We start from the raw sequence: 18,647 nt of genomic DNA on the forward strand, positions 1-18,647 counted from the left end.
TCCATTGCTTTTCTGTTCTTTTAGACTATTCCTTTGGTTTTGACCATGCTGGGCAGGATGTTAAATAACAAAGGACTCACTGTGCTGGAGTCTCCTGTCTCTGGACATAAGTAAAGTTTAGCTGTGAACAGCTGCAGCTTCTAAACTCTTTTTCATTTAGATAAATTTGGATTTTTTTAGGGGGTGAAAACAAGAAAATACCCCTCTGCATACTTAAGAGCACATGACCTTAACAGACACCACTGATCCCCAGCTGGGAGGACCCTTGCAGGGTGGGGGGGCTTCCCCATGTACTCCCTCCATGCCATGTTCCTGAAATCCCTTCCCTGTCTGCTGGCCTGGCACCACGTGGCACTCCAAACACACCAGGCTCTGCTATTTGAAGAGGCAAGTAAGGGAGAAGAGGATGGGGTTCACCTGGGAGCTCTGTCCTGCTCCCCTAAGAACCTGACACATAAAGCTCCAACAGCTTTATCCCTGCCACATCCAACCCTTCCCCTTTTTCTTCCAAAAGGCTTCAAAGACACAGCAAACACAATGAAACACCAAATCAGAGAAGTGACTCATGCAGGAAAGTGGGAGTGTCACAGAAATAGGGATGAGTTCCCCATGGATCTAGCTTAGGGTGGAAATGATGACTATCTTTCTTTTGCAATAGGTTTGGTCTTCAGGTGACCAACACTGTCAAAAATTCTCCCCAGAAAGTCTTGCAATATTTCTCACACCCTTCTGTACTCAACACCAAAACCCGTACTTGATGCAGCAAGTTCCTGCTGACAGATTCTTATAAAAAGCCATTTTCCAACTCTTTCTGGGACTGCAGCACTGTCTGTTATTGAAGTCTGGTTCCAGTTGATCACACTTTTCTCAAATATTAGCCATTCTGGCTTCAATTTCCCATGTTTGCCATCTGTCACAGGACAGAACTCCACATCTGAGGGTATCAGCTGATCCATGCACTGAACACAATGGGCTGATGAGGGTGTAACTAAGGACACTCCTCATGCATCTTCAAAGACACTTTACACCAACCTGAATGCCCTAAGAGTATGTACCTAACTACAAGGAACCTACCGTAAATCACAGACTGGAAGGGACCCTAAAAATCATCTAGTCCCAACCTCCTGCATGGGCAGGGACACCTCCCACCAGCCCAGGCTGCTCCAAGCCCCATCCAACCTGCCCTTCAACACTGCCAGGGATGGGGCAGCCACAGCTTCCCTGGGCAACCTGGGCCAGGCTCTCACCACCCTCATAGTGAATTATTTCCTATCAAAGTCCAACCTAAATCTCCTCTCTTCCAGTTTAAAACCATCACCTTGTCCTATGACTCCCTGCCCTTGTCCCAAGCCCCTCCCCAGCTTTCCTGGAGCCCCTTCAGGCACCGGCAGGTGCTCTAAGGTCTCCCTGGAGCCTTCTCTTCTCCAGGCTCAACACCCCAACTCTCCCAGCCTGTCTCCGGAGCAGAGCTGCTCCAGCCTCTGATCACCTCTGAGGCCCTTCTCAGAAAGGGCTTGGAAAACTGGTGGTGACTGCCCACTGTCGTGGCCCACGCCTGAATCTTTCAAGTGGAAGGTGGAGGAGGGATGTACCACTAGAGGCCACTGTGATCCTTCATCAAACCTCAATGGTCGGTGAAAATGCTCTGCTGGGTGTGACAACACTGAGATCCAGGGTGCTAGAAACGGTTCAGTCTTGTGAGGGAAGAGGAGCTACAACATCTCCTCAGGCTATTCCACCCAAAACACAAAACCAAACCAAACCAAAACACTCTCTGCAAGTGCAGAGGTGATTACTGGAAGTCTTCCCACTGATTTTAGATCTCTGTGCTCCATGCAAGACCTTCATAGCTCCTTGAAGGAGAAGTACAGCCCAAACAGCACCTGCAGTCAGCATGTATTACTTTTAAAAGAAGCTAATTTTAATGCTGAACTTTCATAATAAAAGTTACTTCAACAGGAAGAAACAACTTTTTCAATGAACTTAATCTTTTGATCCAAAATACTTAGAGACCTTTCTGCAGAATTTCCAGGACTTGTTGCATACATTTGGAGCCAGATTTTGCTCTTGCATCCACTAGTGAAAACTCAGGAGACCTCTTATCAGTACTGATGAAACTTCATCACTACAACAAAGACTCTGGCCACACAACACTTTTTCTGGTCTAGTCAAGACTCTTTAGGAACTACCTTGATTCACTGTTAATTTTTTCATGTGGTGAGATGTGGAATCAAATCTCCATGTCTGCAGCTTTGACTGGTTGTCATAGAATGGTTTGGATTGGAAGGGACCTTAAAGATGATCCAGTCCCACCCCCCTGCATGGGCAGGGACACCTCCCAGCAGCCCAGGTTGCTCCAAGCCCCATCCAACCTGCCCTTCAACACTGCCAGGGATGGGGCAGCCACAGCTTCCCTGGGCAACCTGGGCCAGGCTCTCACCACCCTCACAGGGAAGAATTTCCTCCTAATATTCAACCCAAATCTCCCATCTTCCAGCTTAAAACCATTATCCCTCATCCCACCACTACACATCCTTGTAAATTCCTTTCAGGAATCTCACCTTCCTGCAATGTCAGAGAGAGAGGCTTCTTCTCAAAGTCAGGAGTAGTGCATCCTTTTGGAATGTCCTCCACAAACTGGGTGATAAGAACACCTGGGATGGAAGATTTCTTCAAGGATTTTACTGTAAAGGTAAAGAAAAATACATTCAATTAGGATAATATTTAGAACTTGGTCCTTTAGAAACCATCTCACAACCTTCATTACATCTCCTTAGAATAGTAGCTGTTCCTGCTCAGCTCCTCTTGGGCCAGAAAGGACCCATCCATTCCTGTACTGCAGCCTGTGCAGTGTGTCCAAAGGCTGGAGCATTAAGGTCTGTGATTTTGTGCTGACTTAATTCAAAACTAGAGACCAAGTGGGAAAATCTGCAACCAAGATCACAATCCAGGGCCACAGAGAATCACAGAGTGGTGGGGGTGGAAGGGACCTCTGGAGATCATCTAGTTCAACCCCCCTACTGGAGCAGGATCCCATAGAGCAGGTCCCCCAGGAACACATCCAGGTGGGTTTGGAATGTCTCCAGGGATGGAGACTCCACAGCCTCCCTGGGCAGCCTGTCCCAGGGCTCTGCCACCCTCACAGTCAAGAAGTATTTTCTTATATTTAGGATAAACCTCCTGTGCTCCAGTTTGTGCCCATTGCCCCTTGTCCTGTCACTGGGCACTGCTGGGAAGAGTCTGGCCCCATCCTGCTGACACCCCTGGAGATATCGGTGAGGGTTGATGAGATCCCCCCTCAGTCTCCTCCTCTGCAGCTGAACAGCCCCAGCTCTCCCAGCCTTTCCTCACAGGCAGGTGCACCAGTCCCCTCAGCACTTGGTGGCCCTGCCCTGAACCCTCTCCAGTAGCTCCTTGTCCTTCCTGACCTGCAGATGCAGGTCTAGTGATGATTTAGATAAAGACTGCTTTACAACAATTATTTTCCAAATAAAACTTCAAAATTTGGCATGAGATAGACACTGTTGGAAAGCTCAGCAGAACCTGATCTGCCAGTTACTTGTGTCTTTCTTCGTGGTGGTGACAGACAGATACCAAATTTCCAGACAAGACAAGGAACTTGGACTTATTCTCAGGGCAGCCCAGGTGGTGTTCATGGCTCTGTCTGTTCTCTCACCTTCCTGCCGGCTTTTCATGATGCCTCACTCGGCTGCCTGTGGTCAGCACAAATAGGCTACAGGTTCTTCCTGGGAAAAACACAAGTTGTTTCATTACTTACAGTTCACAAGAGAAATGATAGACATTCCTACTGCACATTTTTATGATGCAGTTTGCCCATCCTCACCTGCCATATCCTAGCAGCCAGGTTGGGAATGACCTGCCAATCAACACATTGAATCATAGAATGGTTTGCGTTGGAAGGGACCTTAAAGATTATCTATATCCAACCCCCTGCATGGGCAGGGACACCTCCCACCAGCCCAGGCTGCTCCAAGCCCCATCCAACCTGCCCTTCAACACTGCCAGGGACGGGGCAGCCACAGCTTCCCCGGGCAACCTGTGCCAAGGTCTCACCAGCTTCACACTAAAGAATTTCCTCCTGAAGTCCAACTTAAATCTCCCTCTTCCAGTTCTAATCCATTCCCTCTTGTCCTATGACTTCCTTTCCTTGTCCAAAGTCCCTCCCCAGCTTTCCTGGAGCCCCTTCAGGATCTGGAAGGCTGCTATGAGGGCTTCCTGGAGCCTTCTCTTCTCCAGGCTGACATCATGACAGTTTTGAACCAATAAAACCAGCACAAACAGCTAGCAGGGCTAAATGGAAAATGTACACATCTAACAGCATCCCTGTCACCTCTTCCTTTTTCATGTCATCTGGCTTTCCTCCAAAGACCTCCTCTCGTGTTTCAGGCAAATATTACACCGCATGGCACTCACGTGGTGAGTTCTGATGGATGGCAAGAGCAGTTGCTGAGAAGAAAGCCATGGAGATGGATGCCTAAACTGGGGCATGAAGCAGAAGCACATCCTGATCCAAATTAGCTTGTCTAAATTAGCAACAGACCTGAGAGCAGACTATAAGCTACTACTTTAGAAGGAAATGGCAAAGTGTGAACTTGGCATTAACTTGTTATTGTTGTAGATCACTCATGTGACCTTCTGCCCAAGGTGTCTCTTTCCCTGTATTTATAAATTGGACAACATGTAATGTAACACATCACTATCTTGCAAGCAAACTGTGAAGGCAGAATCCTTGTCATACGAGAGATGCTCAGAAACTATAGAGTTACTGGAGCTCCAAAAGAGCAATTAGATTAGATTCCCATGTGGGATTAATGCTGTGTCTCCATTTACCCTCTGCACTCCTTCACTCAACACAGTCCCACAAGAAGATGCCACTTTGAACAGTTTTAAAAGGCAGATGGACTTGGCCAGCTCACATATGATCTTCCTTCTCTTGCCAGTATCAGACGTTCATCACACCTACTATTGCCACCCTACACCTGATGAAAACCCTGGGGAGGGCCCCAGCATCTCCATGTTGTACATACAGAGTTGCATTATCCACGGAATACTTTGCTCCTGCTAAGGGTAAAAGACAACTAAGCTAACAAATACAGTTTGTGCTGTATGTCCCATAGACAGGCCAAAGAAAGTGTAACTCCCAGAACTTCTGGGTCAGGTTCTGAACCAAAAGGATAAACGTTTTCCATTAATCAGCAGTTGCAAATGGGAATACAGACATAACAAATCCCTGGCTCCACTGCTGGCCTTCATACAAATCTTATTTTAGGGCTCTGCATGCTACGAATCTCATAAATAATTTATTACTTGGAAAATAATTCTGTGACCCTCACTGACTTCAGTGGAAAAGCATGTGAAACAGCAGAAATGGGAAATGACACATGGGACAGCACGACCAACAGCCAAGTCCTCACTTTCTGTCACCTCCAGGTCTGGTGTGGGTGACTTTTGTTGCTCTCCACAAAAGCAAGGGGTTTACATTTCAGTGTGCCAGCTTCTGCATGTTGGTATTTTGGTATATCCCATAGTTACTACTGTAAACCACTGGTAGATGTTTAAAAAATTGCAAATGAAGGGAATGAACAGCTGTGGGAGGGAAAAGACACAAAACTGAAGTGAAAACAAGTGGTGCCAGGGCATCCTGCCCTGCAGCTGGCAGGGCACTGCACAGCAAATGGCAGAGATTTTCAGAGACTCTTGATCATCCCCTTCTGATAGATTTAAATTGTCCTCCAAAATACTGAACCGTGTTAATAGCAAACATTATAATCCCCTATTGCCTTTTGCAGTCTTGTGTCTTCCTAAACATGTCACCACTCCTGGAGCTGAAATGTCTGATGCTTACAACTTTCAACAAACATGATTACTTGACATGAACTTGCAACAACATTCCCCTTAGTTCCTTTTATGCTACACTCACATTTACCCTTTGCTACTCCTGACTTCTCCCCTCTGCACTAGGCAATACTGCTGAGCATCTACACTGAAACACGAACATGGTTCAAATTCTGAGGTCCAAAGGCATCAAGAAACTTATTATTTCCTTATGTGTCCACATGTATGACATCAGATGGTTGTTCTCAGGCTGCTGTGACTGGATGTAACTGAACATAATAGTAACCTGTTGAGAGATTGCCATCTTCAAATGGATTTTTTTAAAAACAAATTGTGACAGTATTTGTATAGGTAGTAACAAGCCCCATGTTCACATCCCTTCCATGCACAGTAAGCACTATGTGCACTATGTGCATACTGCTGGGTTTACAGGGCCTTAAATATTTCAGAAATTCACTTGGATTAAAGCTAAGCTGCTGTGAGTCCTTAAACTCCTGTGAATTCTTGCCTTCTGGAGAGTGAGAGAAGCATGTTAGTGCCACACATTGATTGCACAGTTAAAATAACAGTGCTAGGATATACAAGACAACATTCCCTCAATGTAATTAATCCAACCACATCACATTTTCTTGTGTCTTCTGTGTTAAATAAGGACCAGAAAATAACACATCAGCTGGCACAGCCATTCAGACCCTACCCTGCTTGCTTTTAACTTGTTACATGAACAACGTTTTTGCTTTGACTTCAGCTCTAACCCAGAAAAAGAAACCACAGCATTTTTAAAAGAAATGAAAGACAGCAGAAGCCTGCCTAACATTTTCATCGTGTAATTTGTATCTTCACTCACAGATGCTTGAAACAGAGGTGTCCAGACTAAGATGATCACCGAGGTTGCTACTTAATCAACAGAAGCAGACAAATACTTCCCAAAGGCAATCTACCCCTCCATAGATGAAATGCTGTTGACAACACAACAGGGCTGACACTGGAAGTAGCTCAGGACTCTCACTCCTCTGAAAAACACACCACTGTTATGCATTTGCCTCATTCAAGTAACCAAGACTCACCCCAGGCAGAATTCTGTCTGCTTTTCACCTGCAGAGACATCCCCTTTGCAGAGAGTGGTGAAGTTTTGAATGCAGAGCAGGAGTGAGCTCATGACTACTGACAATATTTTTTAACTACCAAAATAAACCAGATAGCCTGACAGGATGGGAGGTCTGCCCTTCATCTTGTCAATCCATCAATCTGTCTGGATGAGCCAGAGCAAGAGCCCATTCCCTTTTGCAGGCTGCCTGGACACTAGTGATAGGGCCATAAATCAGCTAAGTGAATAAGTAAAACATTTGGGAGTCACAGGATTTGGAGGTACTAGTGGAGTCACAAGTAGTTATTTACGAGGCTCAGACAGGGGGACACACAGACAAGATGTGACATAATTGCTGGCAGAGCCTGGTGAGCAAAATCAGCCAAACTTGTAGAGAAGTGACAGGCAGTGAGTGGTTCAGACAGAAGTGATGGGTCCAGAGGCACCAGGGGGACCACAGACCTCATCAATGTACAAAGGCTTTAGCACCGAGCACAGAAGACTTGAATCATCATTATAATAAATGAATCAGCAACAGATGCAGAATTCTAGTTCTTACTTGCAATTAATAAAAAACAGGACAGTCCTGACATAGCAAACATTCTAAACAAACCACCAAATTGTTGTGTTCTCAGTCTCAAATTCTAGCTATGCTTCACACCAGAGACCCAGATACTCACTGAGAAGGAGGATCCCTCACCCTACATTTCTCTTTTAGCTTTGGGTGGGCTTCCGTTATTTGTTAACTCTAAGTAATATTTGGGGTTGGAGTCTTCCCATTTCAGAAGTTTTTTAAAGGAAAACATCAAAGGCTTTGGTTAGAACCACAAGACTGAAGGGCAACCACTACAGAAGTGCAGTTTCATGAAAACTTCTGAGCAGGTCACAGAGGAGGAACGTCACAAGCACTCCAGTGATGAATGGAGGGGTTGTGTAGAGTGGGGAGGAATGCCCGAGGATCAGGTTTTGTGTGACTTATCCCTTTGGTAAATCTATACTTGACTTGATCTTCTGTTCTGCCTCAGGGATTATGAATGCACAGAAGTGATTGCTCAGGCTGTCCCCAGTGTACATACAGATACACCAGACACTCTATAGCTATTTATTTGTGCAAGGGGCGTTGGTACAAAATGCCAAAAGGAGCCAAACACCATCTGTATTTTCTAAGTGAACAAAAGTGATTCAGACCCAACTCCAGTGGGCAGAACATTGAATTTGTGTCCATTTGCTGAGGCAGGAATAGGGTGACCACACAAGAGCAGGTCAGTCTGTTCCTTTCCACGTCTGCAACACATCCATGAATTCTTTCACAACATAGACACGTATTTCCCTACAGCAAATTAATTTACTGGAAGTATCACAGAGCAAATATAACAGTTCTAGTAAAAGTCAAGAAATAAAAACAATGTATCCCTACTTACTGTCCCAAAAAACAATGCATCCCAGAAAAAAAAGAAAAACAAAAAAGAGACACCAGTGTATCTGTGCCACAAGTCCCATGGTAGCTCCATGGGACAGTTACAGCAGATCTTCAACAACCTGCCATCGTACTGGGGAAACCAGTGCCTGCAACAGGAGACCACTCCTCCCAGAACAGTTCCGACCATTTCCACACCACTGCAACACAGAGCAGTGTCTATCGTGGCAGTGAGGGGGACACTTCATACTCCCAGCTCTGTAGCACCCCCAGGCAAATCTCAGTGGCAACACGACCAAACTCACTACCTTGCAGGTTGAGGTTCTGAGATGATCCTGCTTGAAGTCAGTCCTGACTCTCCTGGGACCACGGCAGCTCTGCCCGTTGTTTCAGACCACAGAGCTCTCCATTGCTGTTCAACAGGTCTGCTGGTCACAGATACTAGTGATCTGTACAAAAGAAGCCACACCCCTCCTTAGTCTGTTGTAAATCTCACCAAGTGGCAAAAGAAATGACAAATTCTTGTCCCCCTCACACCTCTCCACTCTCCTAGAAGCTAAGCCTGTGCTCAGTAGCTGCCTGGCCAGGATATCTCCATCCTGTGCTGTGTGCAGTTGTAGGGGTCTCGTTATACATCCACCCTTCCCACAGCACCCAGGGAGGTGCTCTGGAACCCAGGGCCTTTGGCAGGCCCCAAACAAGGCAGGGGGCCAACGTGGTCAGATGTGACCATCAGTCAAGGCAATGCTGGATTTCCAAGTGTAAGCTCAGTCAAGAGTTTGTGTCTCAAAGAAGGACAAACATTTGTGCAGATCGATGGCTTTTGAAGGAAGGGACAAGCTGTGCATCCAAGTTTTGTAGGACATACCAGTAGACTGCTTCTCAGAGGCTACGAATCCTTAGGAGATGCCATCATTCCTCAGGAGATGCCATCATTCCTTAGGAGATGTCACCATTCCTTAGGAGAGAAGTAAAACCAGTGGATTATTGAATTTGTGTATGGGGCAACCATGCCTGGGCTTTGACCTTCATGAGTAGAGTCCTTCAGTCTGTGCTATTCTGAGAGGTCTTACAGAAATCCAGTTCCTCCTAAACCAGCTTCAATGCTACAGCCCAAACAGACATCCTAATTCTGTCTTTCCTTCCAGCACAGTCATGGGCTGATCCCTGTTCCCATGAGCAGCAACAAGAACACCTATTTCTATGGAGAGGTTCTCACTAGAAGTGCAAATGCAGCACACTGTGCCCCAAAATATTTTGCTTCCAATCTGCCCTTGCAACTTGTAAACTTTCCTTTCTCTATGCAGAAAGCTCACTTGGAAGCAAAGGTACCTCTGTTTAGTTCCTGATGTTCACAGAGATGACCAGTCTGGTACCAAATGACATCTCCTCCCAGCAGCAGCAACAAAGCCTGCTCAGTCTGGGAATCCACTTGATTTCACTTGTGGCTGGGATGAAATCCTCATGTTCAGCTCTGAGATGAAGGGCTGGCTCCAGAAATTGGCAAGAGGAGTATTTTTCTCATGGCAAAAATGGTTCACATGATGTCTGGGCTGGCAGAACCAGAACAAGGTTTTCCTCTGGTTTTCTGTCAGGACATGAGAGTTCTGAAATCTGTGGTTAACAGGGAAGGGAACGCACAGCAAAAACTTGGTCCTGGAGCTAAGACTGAGGTTAGCTAGGATGAAGACAGAAGAACCATGAAGGGCATCATTCCCACTAGTCTTGGGAAGTCATTTTCCAGTGGAAAAGATAGTGGGGGTAGTAGCACGATCTATCAGCTGTTCTGATCCACATATCAAGAACTTCTCCCTTGCAGGGTTGGGGGTCACCACTTTAACCAACAATGTATAAGATAAATGTGAAACTGAAATTCTGGAGTAATTGTTTTTATTCCTTCTTTCTTTTTGACAGTTATTGGTGATTGCAGCATATAAACCCTCACCATTCATAAGAAAGCAATGTCAACAGAAGAAAATGTGATTGCTCAGACTGATGCTCAGGCTAAGATCCTTCAGTTCTACATCCTTTGTTACATTTATAAAAGAAGAAGCAATTCCAAAGTCAAATATAAACAATTTAAAAGTTAACAAGCCAAGAAAATAAGAAGAATTTTTCATCTGCTGCTGCAAAATCCTCTCACTCAGTAGCAGACTCAGATTTTTAGCAGTGTCTTTGTGGGTTTCCCACAACCCCTTTGTCCACCTCTTTTGGCCAATGATCATCCCAAGAATGATCCTCAGACATTAGTCTTGCTGGTCCAGGGCAGCAATTATGATACTTTGTTGATTGGACGCTGCAGCCATAACATCAGGAACCTTCAATAAAATCAGTTGCCACACAAGCCTCCAAAGGCAGTAACACTTCATGTAAGCCACAGAAATGCCCCCAGAGGAAGTGTTTATTGGCTTCTACCAAACCCTGAATTCAGCTCTCAGCAACTGCAGCAAGAGCTTTCCACTCCACAGTGTTAGCCCAACCAAAGGGCCTCAGCTCTCCAGAGCCACGAGGCTTTACTGCTACTCCCCTTCCCAGGTCCACTCCCTCCCCAGTGATTTGCTCCCCCTGAACAGGACACTTAGTCTCAAATCATATCTAGCTGTTGGGTTCTGCTTGAACAACTGAGGAATTTCTAATTTGATAGCCAGTTGGGTCCAGCAAGTACCAGGAGAGCCACAACTCCACCTGGACCACTAAACATGGACCTGACAGGGCTTTGCCTTCATTCCAGCACTGGTTTTACAGTTTTCTTTGGGGGGGGAAGGGGGAAGGAATGGAGCCCTTTCCTATAGAGGGACTGCTAACTTAAAACCATCTGTCAGAACAAACTCCTCCAAGAGACTGACCTTCTTCCATTTCACAGCTTGTTTTCCACCCGCCCACCTAAAAGCCCCTGTTAACCCCTGCATGCCAGTGGTACCACTGAAAATCTGCAGAAAGTCATCACCAAGCCTGGGACATTCAGCAGCAGTCACTGCCTCGCACTGCAAAGGGGACACATTTTTCCCTGGAAGCCAGTTCATTCCCCTGACAACGGGCAGTGAAGAAGTGGCAAGAGGCAGCAGCTCCAGGACAGTTATTTCAGGCCTAAGTTTTAAAGTAGATTTTATCTGGAAACAAGACTCTTCCAATCTTTTCCCTTCCTCTTAGGTATATGAGCATGAAGTCTACCCATTCTGACCAGTGACAACAGGAACAATTTTTCCTAGAGACTCTCAGCTCCCACCAGGTGGCTCAGAGCAAAAAATGAGGGAACCAAGGATCTGGTAGGTCCAAAAAGCTGAGTGGATTTTCCAGTTCATGAACTGATGACCAAGAGCAAAAGTTAATCTTACACTTGAGTCACTTAGCCAAGCCACATCATTTCCCTACAGCATGAGTGTCTGATCAGTCACTGCACTGAAGGCCAAGGTGATGTCAAGGCGGCTTTTAGGCAGAAATATTCAGAAACATGTAATGGGTCAAGAGATGCAAAGCCCAGAAGTCAGGTTCAAAGCCTACTTTGACATTAGAGCAATGAAAACCCTCATAAACACCACACCAAAAGAAAGTTGTATTTCATGGGCACAGAAAATGGAATGAAAGTCCAGATTCAGTGAAGACCAGCAGTTACCTGGAGCCCTACAACCACCCAACATACCAGTCACACCAGGTAAGTCTGACAGTGCTCATCTTGCTGGTCATGGAAAGGGACATTCTTTTGGCCAGATCAGGCCACAGACCTGGTGGATGACAGGACAGCATTTTGTTTTTACCAGGAGAATACTCTGCTCCAGGATGAGGAACAGTCACACCATGCATGTGGATGCCCCAAATGAGTCTTCTGGACTCATAATATTTGATTTTGAATAAACATAAAGCATCAAGTGTTGAGCACTTGCAGCTTCTTCAGATTACAGTGGAAGATGTCCTTGCTCAGCCCAGTCCCTCAACACTAGATCACCCATGTTGGACACTCCAGAAGAAATTTAAGGCACTATTTTAAGGCTCTCAGCCTTGGTTACTTCACCTCCCACACCCAAGATGCTCCCCTGGCCCCTTGTCACCAGCGAGCTGAGCTCTGTCATCGCTGTTCACACAGAGCCATGATTAGACCCACTGCAGTTGGCTGGACTTTCACACGCTGAGATGGGACTTAACATAAGGAAAAGATCAGACCCAGGGTAACAAATTCAAGCAGGGGTCTGCTGTCACACCATGGATTAGCTCCTTCCTTCCCACGGTGCACACAGTTCCATTTATTTCCTTGTTGAAGACTGATTAAATCTGTTTGCATCCATGACTGAGCAGAGGGGTTTGCCAGCACGATCCATAATTGAGATGGAGCCTGGGTGCCTATAAACCTGACCTTCCTGCCTTCCCCTTGTGATGGCTGCTCTCATGACCATCTTTCTTGCATGTTCCAATGCCCAGGTTGGCTACTGTTGGAATCTACTTCTTTTCCATTGGGAAAAACATAATAGTGGGCACGAGATGTTGAATATAAAATGACCAAAGAAGCAAGCAAACATCAACACACGGCCAGACATACCCCACCAGTACCTTTCACCTCTCCTTGAGACGCTGGAGAAAACATTTCAACCCATCGTGTGCTTTAATGAATGCAGAGAGCAAGGCACGTCTGCCCCTTTCATTTGACCCTGCTTGGCCACTGGACCTTGCCAAATGTCTTCTGCTCCAGCTAAAATGAACCCTGGATGTTCAAACCACTTTCCACATGCCACCCTTGGGCATGCAGAGGGTTAATAAAGCCCACTGCATGCAGTCCAAAAAAATTATTGTGCTATTCAGATGCCGCAAAGGATTCAAATTTTAAGACTGTTTCTCATTTCCCACCTCCCCCTTCAAACTAGAGCACACAACAAATACCCCAGGTCTGATTTATTTATTTGTTTCCCCAACCTGCCAGTGGCAACAGATGAGAAAAGCCCAGTTCTCGCATGACGAGCTATTTTAATGGTTCATGCCCTAACGTGCCAGGAAGTTTGACACTGAAACAAATGGTAAGAAAATCTCTCTGAAACTCCAAGAGGCCACAGTGTGCACCAGCTTCCCACTTTCTTTGCAGGACACCTGAGCATTATCTGCAGCATTGTTCCAGTACTGCCCTGACCCCTGCCTGCACAGATTAATGCTTGGCACCTACAGAAGTGCCAGAGGACTCCTGTTGCTGGGAATGCTCTCCCATTCCTTCTGAAAGTTGTCCTGTGTCAAACTCTCACCTTATCTAGCTTTGAAATATCAGAATAAAATAAGCATCATCCAAAGCCAGAAAATTATGCCAGCATCCACCAGGAAAATAACCAAATTAGGAATAACCATGATGGAAAGTGAGGACGTCTCTCCCCTCTCACCCCTACTTGCTCCTGGAATCCTGGAGTTTCAGAGAAGTGTTGCAGAGCTTTGGTTTGTACAGATATGAAGCAGGGTCTGTCCCCATCGGTCACCTTTTCTGCCTCATGAAGGGGACCACAAGGAGCTCCAGCACACTTCAGCCCACAGCAAACACAGCTACTTATCTAAAGCAAGCATCTTATCTAAACCCAGCACCCACCTGCCTGTGCCACCTCCTCTGCCCCAGCTGAAGCCGCGGGTGCCCCGTGTCCTCTCTGCAGTCACTGCTCAGCTCTGGGTCCCTGGGCTCCTCCTCAGCTGCTCCCTCTGTCTCTCCTCCTGCCTCCTCTTCTCTCACACTGATTCTCTCTCTCGCCCTCTGGGAGGTGAAGCCTGTCACAGGGCTGTTAGCCTGCAAGACACCCAGATGATATATTTTTTTATGGGAACCCAAAGCACCTGCCTCCTATTCATTATCCTTTCCATCCATACCAGTAATGGTGCTGGACTCATCTCAAATTAACATAATTCTTCAGCATTTCACAAGTCAGTGGGAGTGGTGCTTTTCCTGCAGATTGGTTCTTCCTCACAGTCACTTGTTAAAAACTTTCTTACAACTGAATCACCCTGGATTTTTTAAAGGAAACTGCAGCTTAATTGGCTTGAAATCAGTCTGAAGAATAACTGGCGTTACTAACTGATCAGATAAATTGAACATCAGTTCAAAGAGAGTAGCCAAGAATATTTAAAGATGAGGCTTCTCTAAACACTCTCCTTTTTAAAATAATCCTTTGAAGAGTTAGTATGATGAATGTGAGATGGGGAAAGTACTGCCCAGCACCTGCTCCCAGTGTTAATGTGAATTCATTAGCATGTCGTGGCAAAGCATGAGCCTGAGCTCCAGCCATCTGAGAGCAGCCTGGAAAACATTAGGTTAGGCTGGAAATGTGGATCAGAGGCACCTGCAGACTAGGTTATGCTTATCAGTAAAGGAGACAGCTGGAGCTGATCTACATAGACCTTGAGAGAAACAACTCAGAGCTCTAAAATAACAGAGCCCAAGGCAGGGGATGAAGAGGCTTCCAGACACGGTTTCCTCACCTTGCAGAGTGCAATGGGCACCCGTGGACCACTCAAAGCTCTCCTTGCTCCCACCCCATCCCAGATCTGCAGCCTGCAGACATTTCTGATGTTCCACTGCCCACAGTGCTCACCACAGGGACAGTCACACCTTGAATGATGATGTCTGTCACATGCAGTAATTCCAAAAGCAACTCCATGCAGCACCATGAGGGCAGACATGAGCACATCAGTGCTTCTCAAAGGCAGATGAATGAAATTCAGCAGCTCATCCTCTTCAAGGAAGAAGATGTGTTTGTTGGCTGTACAAGGAGCACTTTAAGTGCTGGAAGGTGGGTGAACTCCATAGCCCCAACATGGTGCTGCCTGTGAATTCACTGAGGGTGCACTTGATCCCACTGTCCATGTCACTGATAAAGATATTTAATAGTGATGGTCCCAAGAGAGGCCCTTGAGGGACACCACTTGTTACTCATCTCCATCTGAACATCAAGCTATTGAGCACTACCCTCTAGATGTGACCATCCAACCAATTCCTCCTGCACCAAACAGTCTACCCCTCAAATCCATTCCTCTGCAATCTGGAGAGAAGGATGTTGTGGGTGACTGTGTCAAAGGCCTCGCAGAAGTCCACAGAGATGACATCTGTAGCTCTTTCCTTGCCCACTGATGCAGTCAATCCATCATAGAAGGCCGCTAGGTTGGTCAGGCAGGACTCACCCTTGGTGAAGCCATGCTGGCTGTCTTTAATTACCTCCCTGTCCTCTATGTGCCTCAGCACAGCTTCTAGGAGGATCTGTTCCATGATCTTCCCAGGTACAGAGGTTGACAGGTCCCAAGGGTTGTAAGAAGGCACCACAAGAGGTACAAAGATGACCTCGCAGGAGGACAGCAGGCTTGCCTGTGCTTTCATGTACTTCCCAAGAACTCAGGCAACACAAAAGGGGTTATCATTCCCTAACACTTCTATTTCAGATTAACCAGTTTTTTGGGTTTGGATTCTCAGTCCCTGGACATCACAGTGGCCAACTGAAGTCTACTAAGGATTTCCTACCTCACCCCTCAACAGCTAGGCATCCTTCCTGTTGAGAAGCAAGCTTGAGCTGCTGCACAGTCTGCTGAGGTTACACTTTAACAGGTTTATGCCATAAAGGGCAGGTTACACATCCATAAAAATCAGATTTACATACCTTTATGCACATCTACAGTCAGCAAAACACAGAACGTCCCATTTAATGTTGTAGGATAACAAAAATGTCTCCTGCCTCAAAAAGCAGAGAAGTACTAACTGGGTTAGTTAACTGGAGATGCTAAAATCAGTCTGATAGACTTGAAAATATGGCTCAGTTACCAGACCTCAGAAACCCAAAGGGCAGCTGTATGCAATGTGCTTTACTTAGCAATCCTCTGACACATCCCTTTCCAGTATCCCAGTATCAGTGATTTGGAAGCCTGGGTGTTCCCTGCCCTTTGACAGCCCTCATCAAGATCATTTCCTACCAGACACGTGAGAGGATCCTACTGGAAACCCACCAAATACTGTATTTGAGCTCACCTGAAGTGTCAAGATTCCCATTTCATCCCAAATTGCCAAGTGATTATTGGTTGTCTCAAAATTGCATTTGTCAGGAAGGAAAATTCTTGGTCAAAATGAGCCCTTCAGATTTATTTACATTATAGGTAGATTGTGTTACTCTCCCACTGAGCATTATCCTAAAACTCTGTCAGCTCAGCCAGCCCTGGCCCTCTCTCCTGCCATGTTTGCAGCCCAGTCATTCCATTGTCCACTAGTTGTACTGAAGGCACAAAAACCTTCTCAATTTACATGAAATGAGCATAAGACACAAAACCAAACAACTAGTGCAGTGAGTCTGAGAACCCTGAACCTTTGCTGTGACAAAAAATGCAAACCACTGTGTGCTCTTCCCAAGCTTTATGCCCAAGAAGCATGGAGTCTCCAGGAAGTGGACATGGACACTAGGGACAGTTGTACAAATTGTCACATCTCAGCCAGTTTTCAGATTCCCAGCATGTAGATCAGGTAAGAGTGTCCTCCAGTAGGGCACGGCAGCACTGCTTCAGATCCAAAGCTCCATCCCAAGCCAGGATGCAGCCTGGTGGCAGAGCAACTCTCTGAGGGGCCAAATATCTATTTTGGTCATGTTTGCCATCTCTCAAGCATCCATCCAGAACCAGACATCACAGTCTCCTCGGGCACCTCAGCCTGTACAATTCACCAGTGCCTTCAAAGCCCATCCTACTTCAGCAACCGCTGCAAGTCTTGCCTGTGGTGAGGCTGATGTCATGTAGTTAGATTCTGTGGATAATCAACTCATTAGCTGAATGACCCACGCAGTAATCAGGATCTCAGTGTATTCCCCCAGACACGAAGTGGAGAGAAACTCCACCAGGGGGGTGCTGGGGATCCACTCCATCACCCAGGGAGGAAAGATAAATCTGTCAGAGGGCTGTGAGCACCTGTGAGGGGGAGAAAACAAGTTACTGAAGCATCCAAACACACTCAGAGCCTTCCAGGGGGTTCAGCTACAAAAACAAGCTAAGGGCCATTGCCACCAGAGCTTCAGCCTGGAGAAGGAGGGTCCAGGGAGACCTTTGAATGTCTTCTGGTACTTGAAGGGGCTACAGGAAAGCTGGAGAGGGACTTTGGACAAGGGCAGGGAGTCATGGAATTGAGAGAAAATGGCTTTAAACTGGAAGAGGAAAGGTTTAGGTGAGACATGAGGAATAAATTCTTCATCACGAGGGTGGCAAGACCCTGGCCCAGGCTGCCCAGGGAAGCTGTGGCTGCCCCATCCCTGGCAGTGTTGAAGGGCAGGTTGGATGGGGCTTGGAGCAGCCTGGGCTGGTGGGAGGTGTCCCTGCCCATGCAGGGGGGTTGGAACTGGATGATCTTTAAGGTCCCTCCCAACTCAAATGAGTCTGTGATTTTATGATTCTTTTTCAATGACTGCACATCCCTTTCCCCCACCCCTCAGCCCCCCCCACCCATCAGATCAATAGTTGCACTTTCAGGATAGCAGCAGGAGGACACGAGTACCCTCCAGGTACTCAGTCACAAAAAAAGATCTGGGCAAAAACCCAGACAGCAGGGATAACCAAACTGGGTTTCTGATTCACCTCTTCCACCCTTCTTCATATAGAATTAGTATGTCCCTAAGGAGTCAGTGGAGCTCACCTGACCCAGGAGCACTGACAGCAGCCTGCCCTTGTAAGCTCTGATTGCTCTCTGGGTAACGTGACCTCATGCCTGTGGGCACAGAAGGCCCAGATGACACTAAGCAGACGGTAAGTGCCCAGCCCACAAATGCCTTTCTTGGGCCCAGGCCCAAAGCAGGTCTGATATCACCCTGTCCCTCTGTCTTGGCTGACAGTTGCAGGGTTCTTGATGGTCTTGTGAGGGTTTTTTACCACATCGTGAAGGCAGCTGAGTTTTTTTCCCCCAAACACCTCATGACAGCCAGTTCTCTCAGTCATTCTCCCATGTGATAGTGACCCAGGGTGTGACAGACACAGGGCATTGCTGCTCACTACCAGGAACAAGGACAGGCCAGGAGCTTCAGCAGGGAAATGCTGTAAGAGCTGGATGCTGGGGAGCTGGAAGAGCTGGGCTGCTCCATGGTGGAAAAGGCAGCCCCAGCAAAGGCAAGGCTGAGACCTTACTGACCAGGAGCCCGATGTGGGCAAGCAGAGAGTTGATGGCAACAGGGTCCATCAACAGTCCTGTCATCTTCAAAGGCAAGGTAACAAACAAGTCAGGTCCAAGATCAGCCTGAGAACTCTAAACAACAATTCAGGAATCAGCTGGAAAACAGGTGCAGCTACAGCAAAGCACAGGAAGGGGATGAGGCCCCA

The 18,647-nt window shown here is 46.7% G+C and overlaps 1 protein-coding gene across 4 annotated transcripts in view; it reads right to left on the bottom strand.

Moving 5' to 3' along the window:
- Positions 1-14,075, bottom strand: part of IGFN1 (immunoglobulin like and fibronectin type III domain containing 1) — a 46,393-nt gene extending 32,318 nt beyond the window's left edge. The window contains exons 1-5 of one of the 4 annotated variants that reach the window (XM_051639078.1): positions 13,915-14,075; positions 9,229-9,318; positions 8,669-8,809; positions 3,677-3,746; positions 2,562-2,684 (exon numbers count right to left, since the gene is read on the bottom strand). In XM_051639078.1, coding sequence (XP_051495038.1) covers positions 2,562-2,684; positions 3,677-3,695 — 142 coding nt within the window. In that variant the 5' untranslated portion in view covers positions 3,696-3,746; positions 8,669-8,809; positions 9,229-9,318; positions 13,915-14,075. Of the gene's footprint in view, positions 1-2,561; positions 2,685-3,676; positions 3,747-6,923; positions 7,034-8,668; positions 8,810-9,228; positions 9,319-13,914 lie in introns of those variants that run through there. The other 3 variants (XM_051639081.1, XM_051639079.1, XM_051639080.1) reach the window with 3 other exon arrangements.
- Positions 14,076-18,647: the final 4,572 nt, after the last annotated feature.

Source organism: Apus apus, chromosome 23 (genome assembly GCF_020740795.1).
Source record: "Apus apus isolate bApuApu2 chromosome 23, bApuApu2.pri.cur, whole genome shotgun sequence".
Classification (NCBI taxonomy): Eukaryota; Metazoa; Chordata; class Aves; order Apodiformes; family Apodidae; genus Apus; species Apus apus.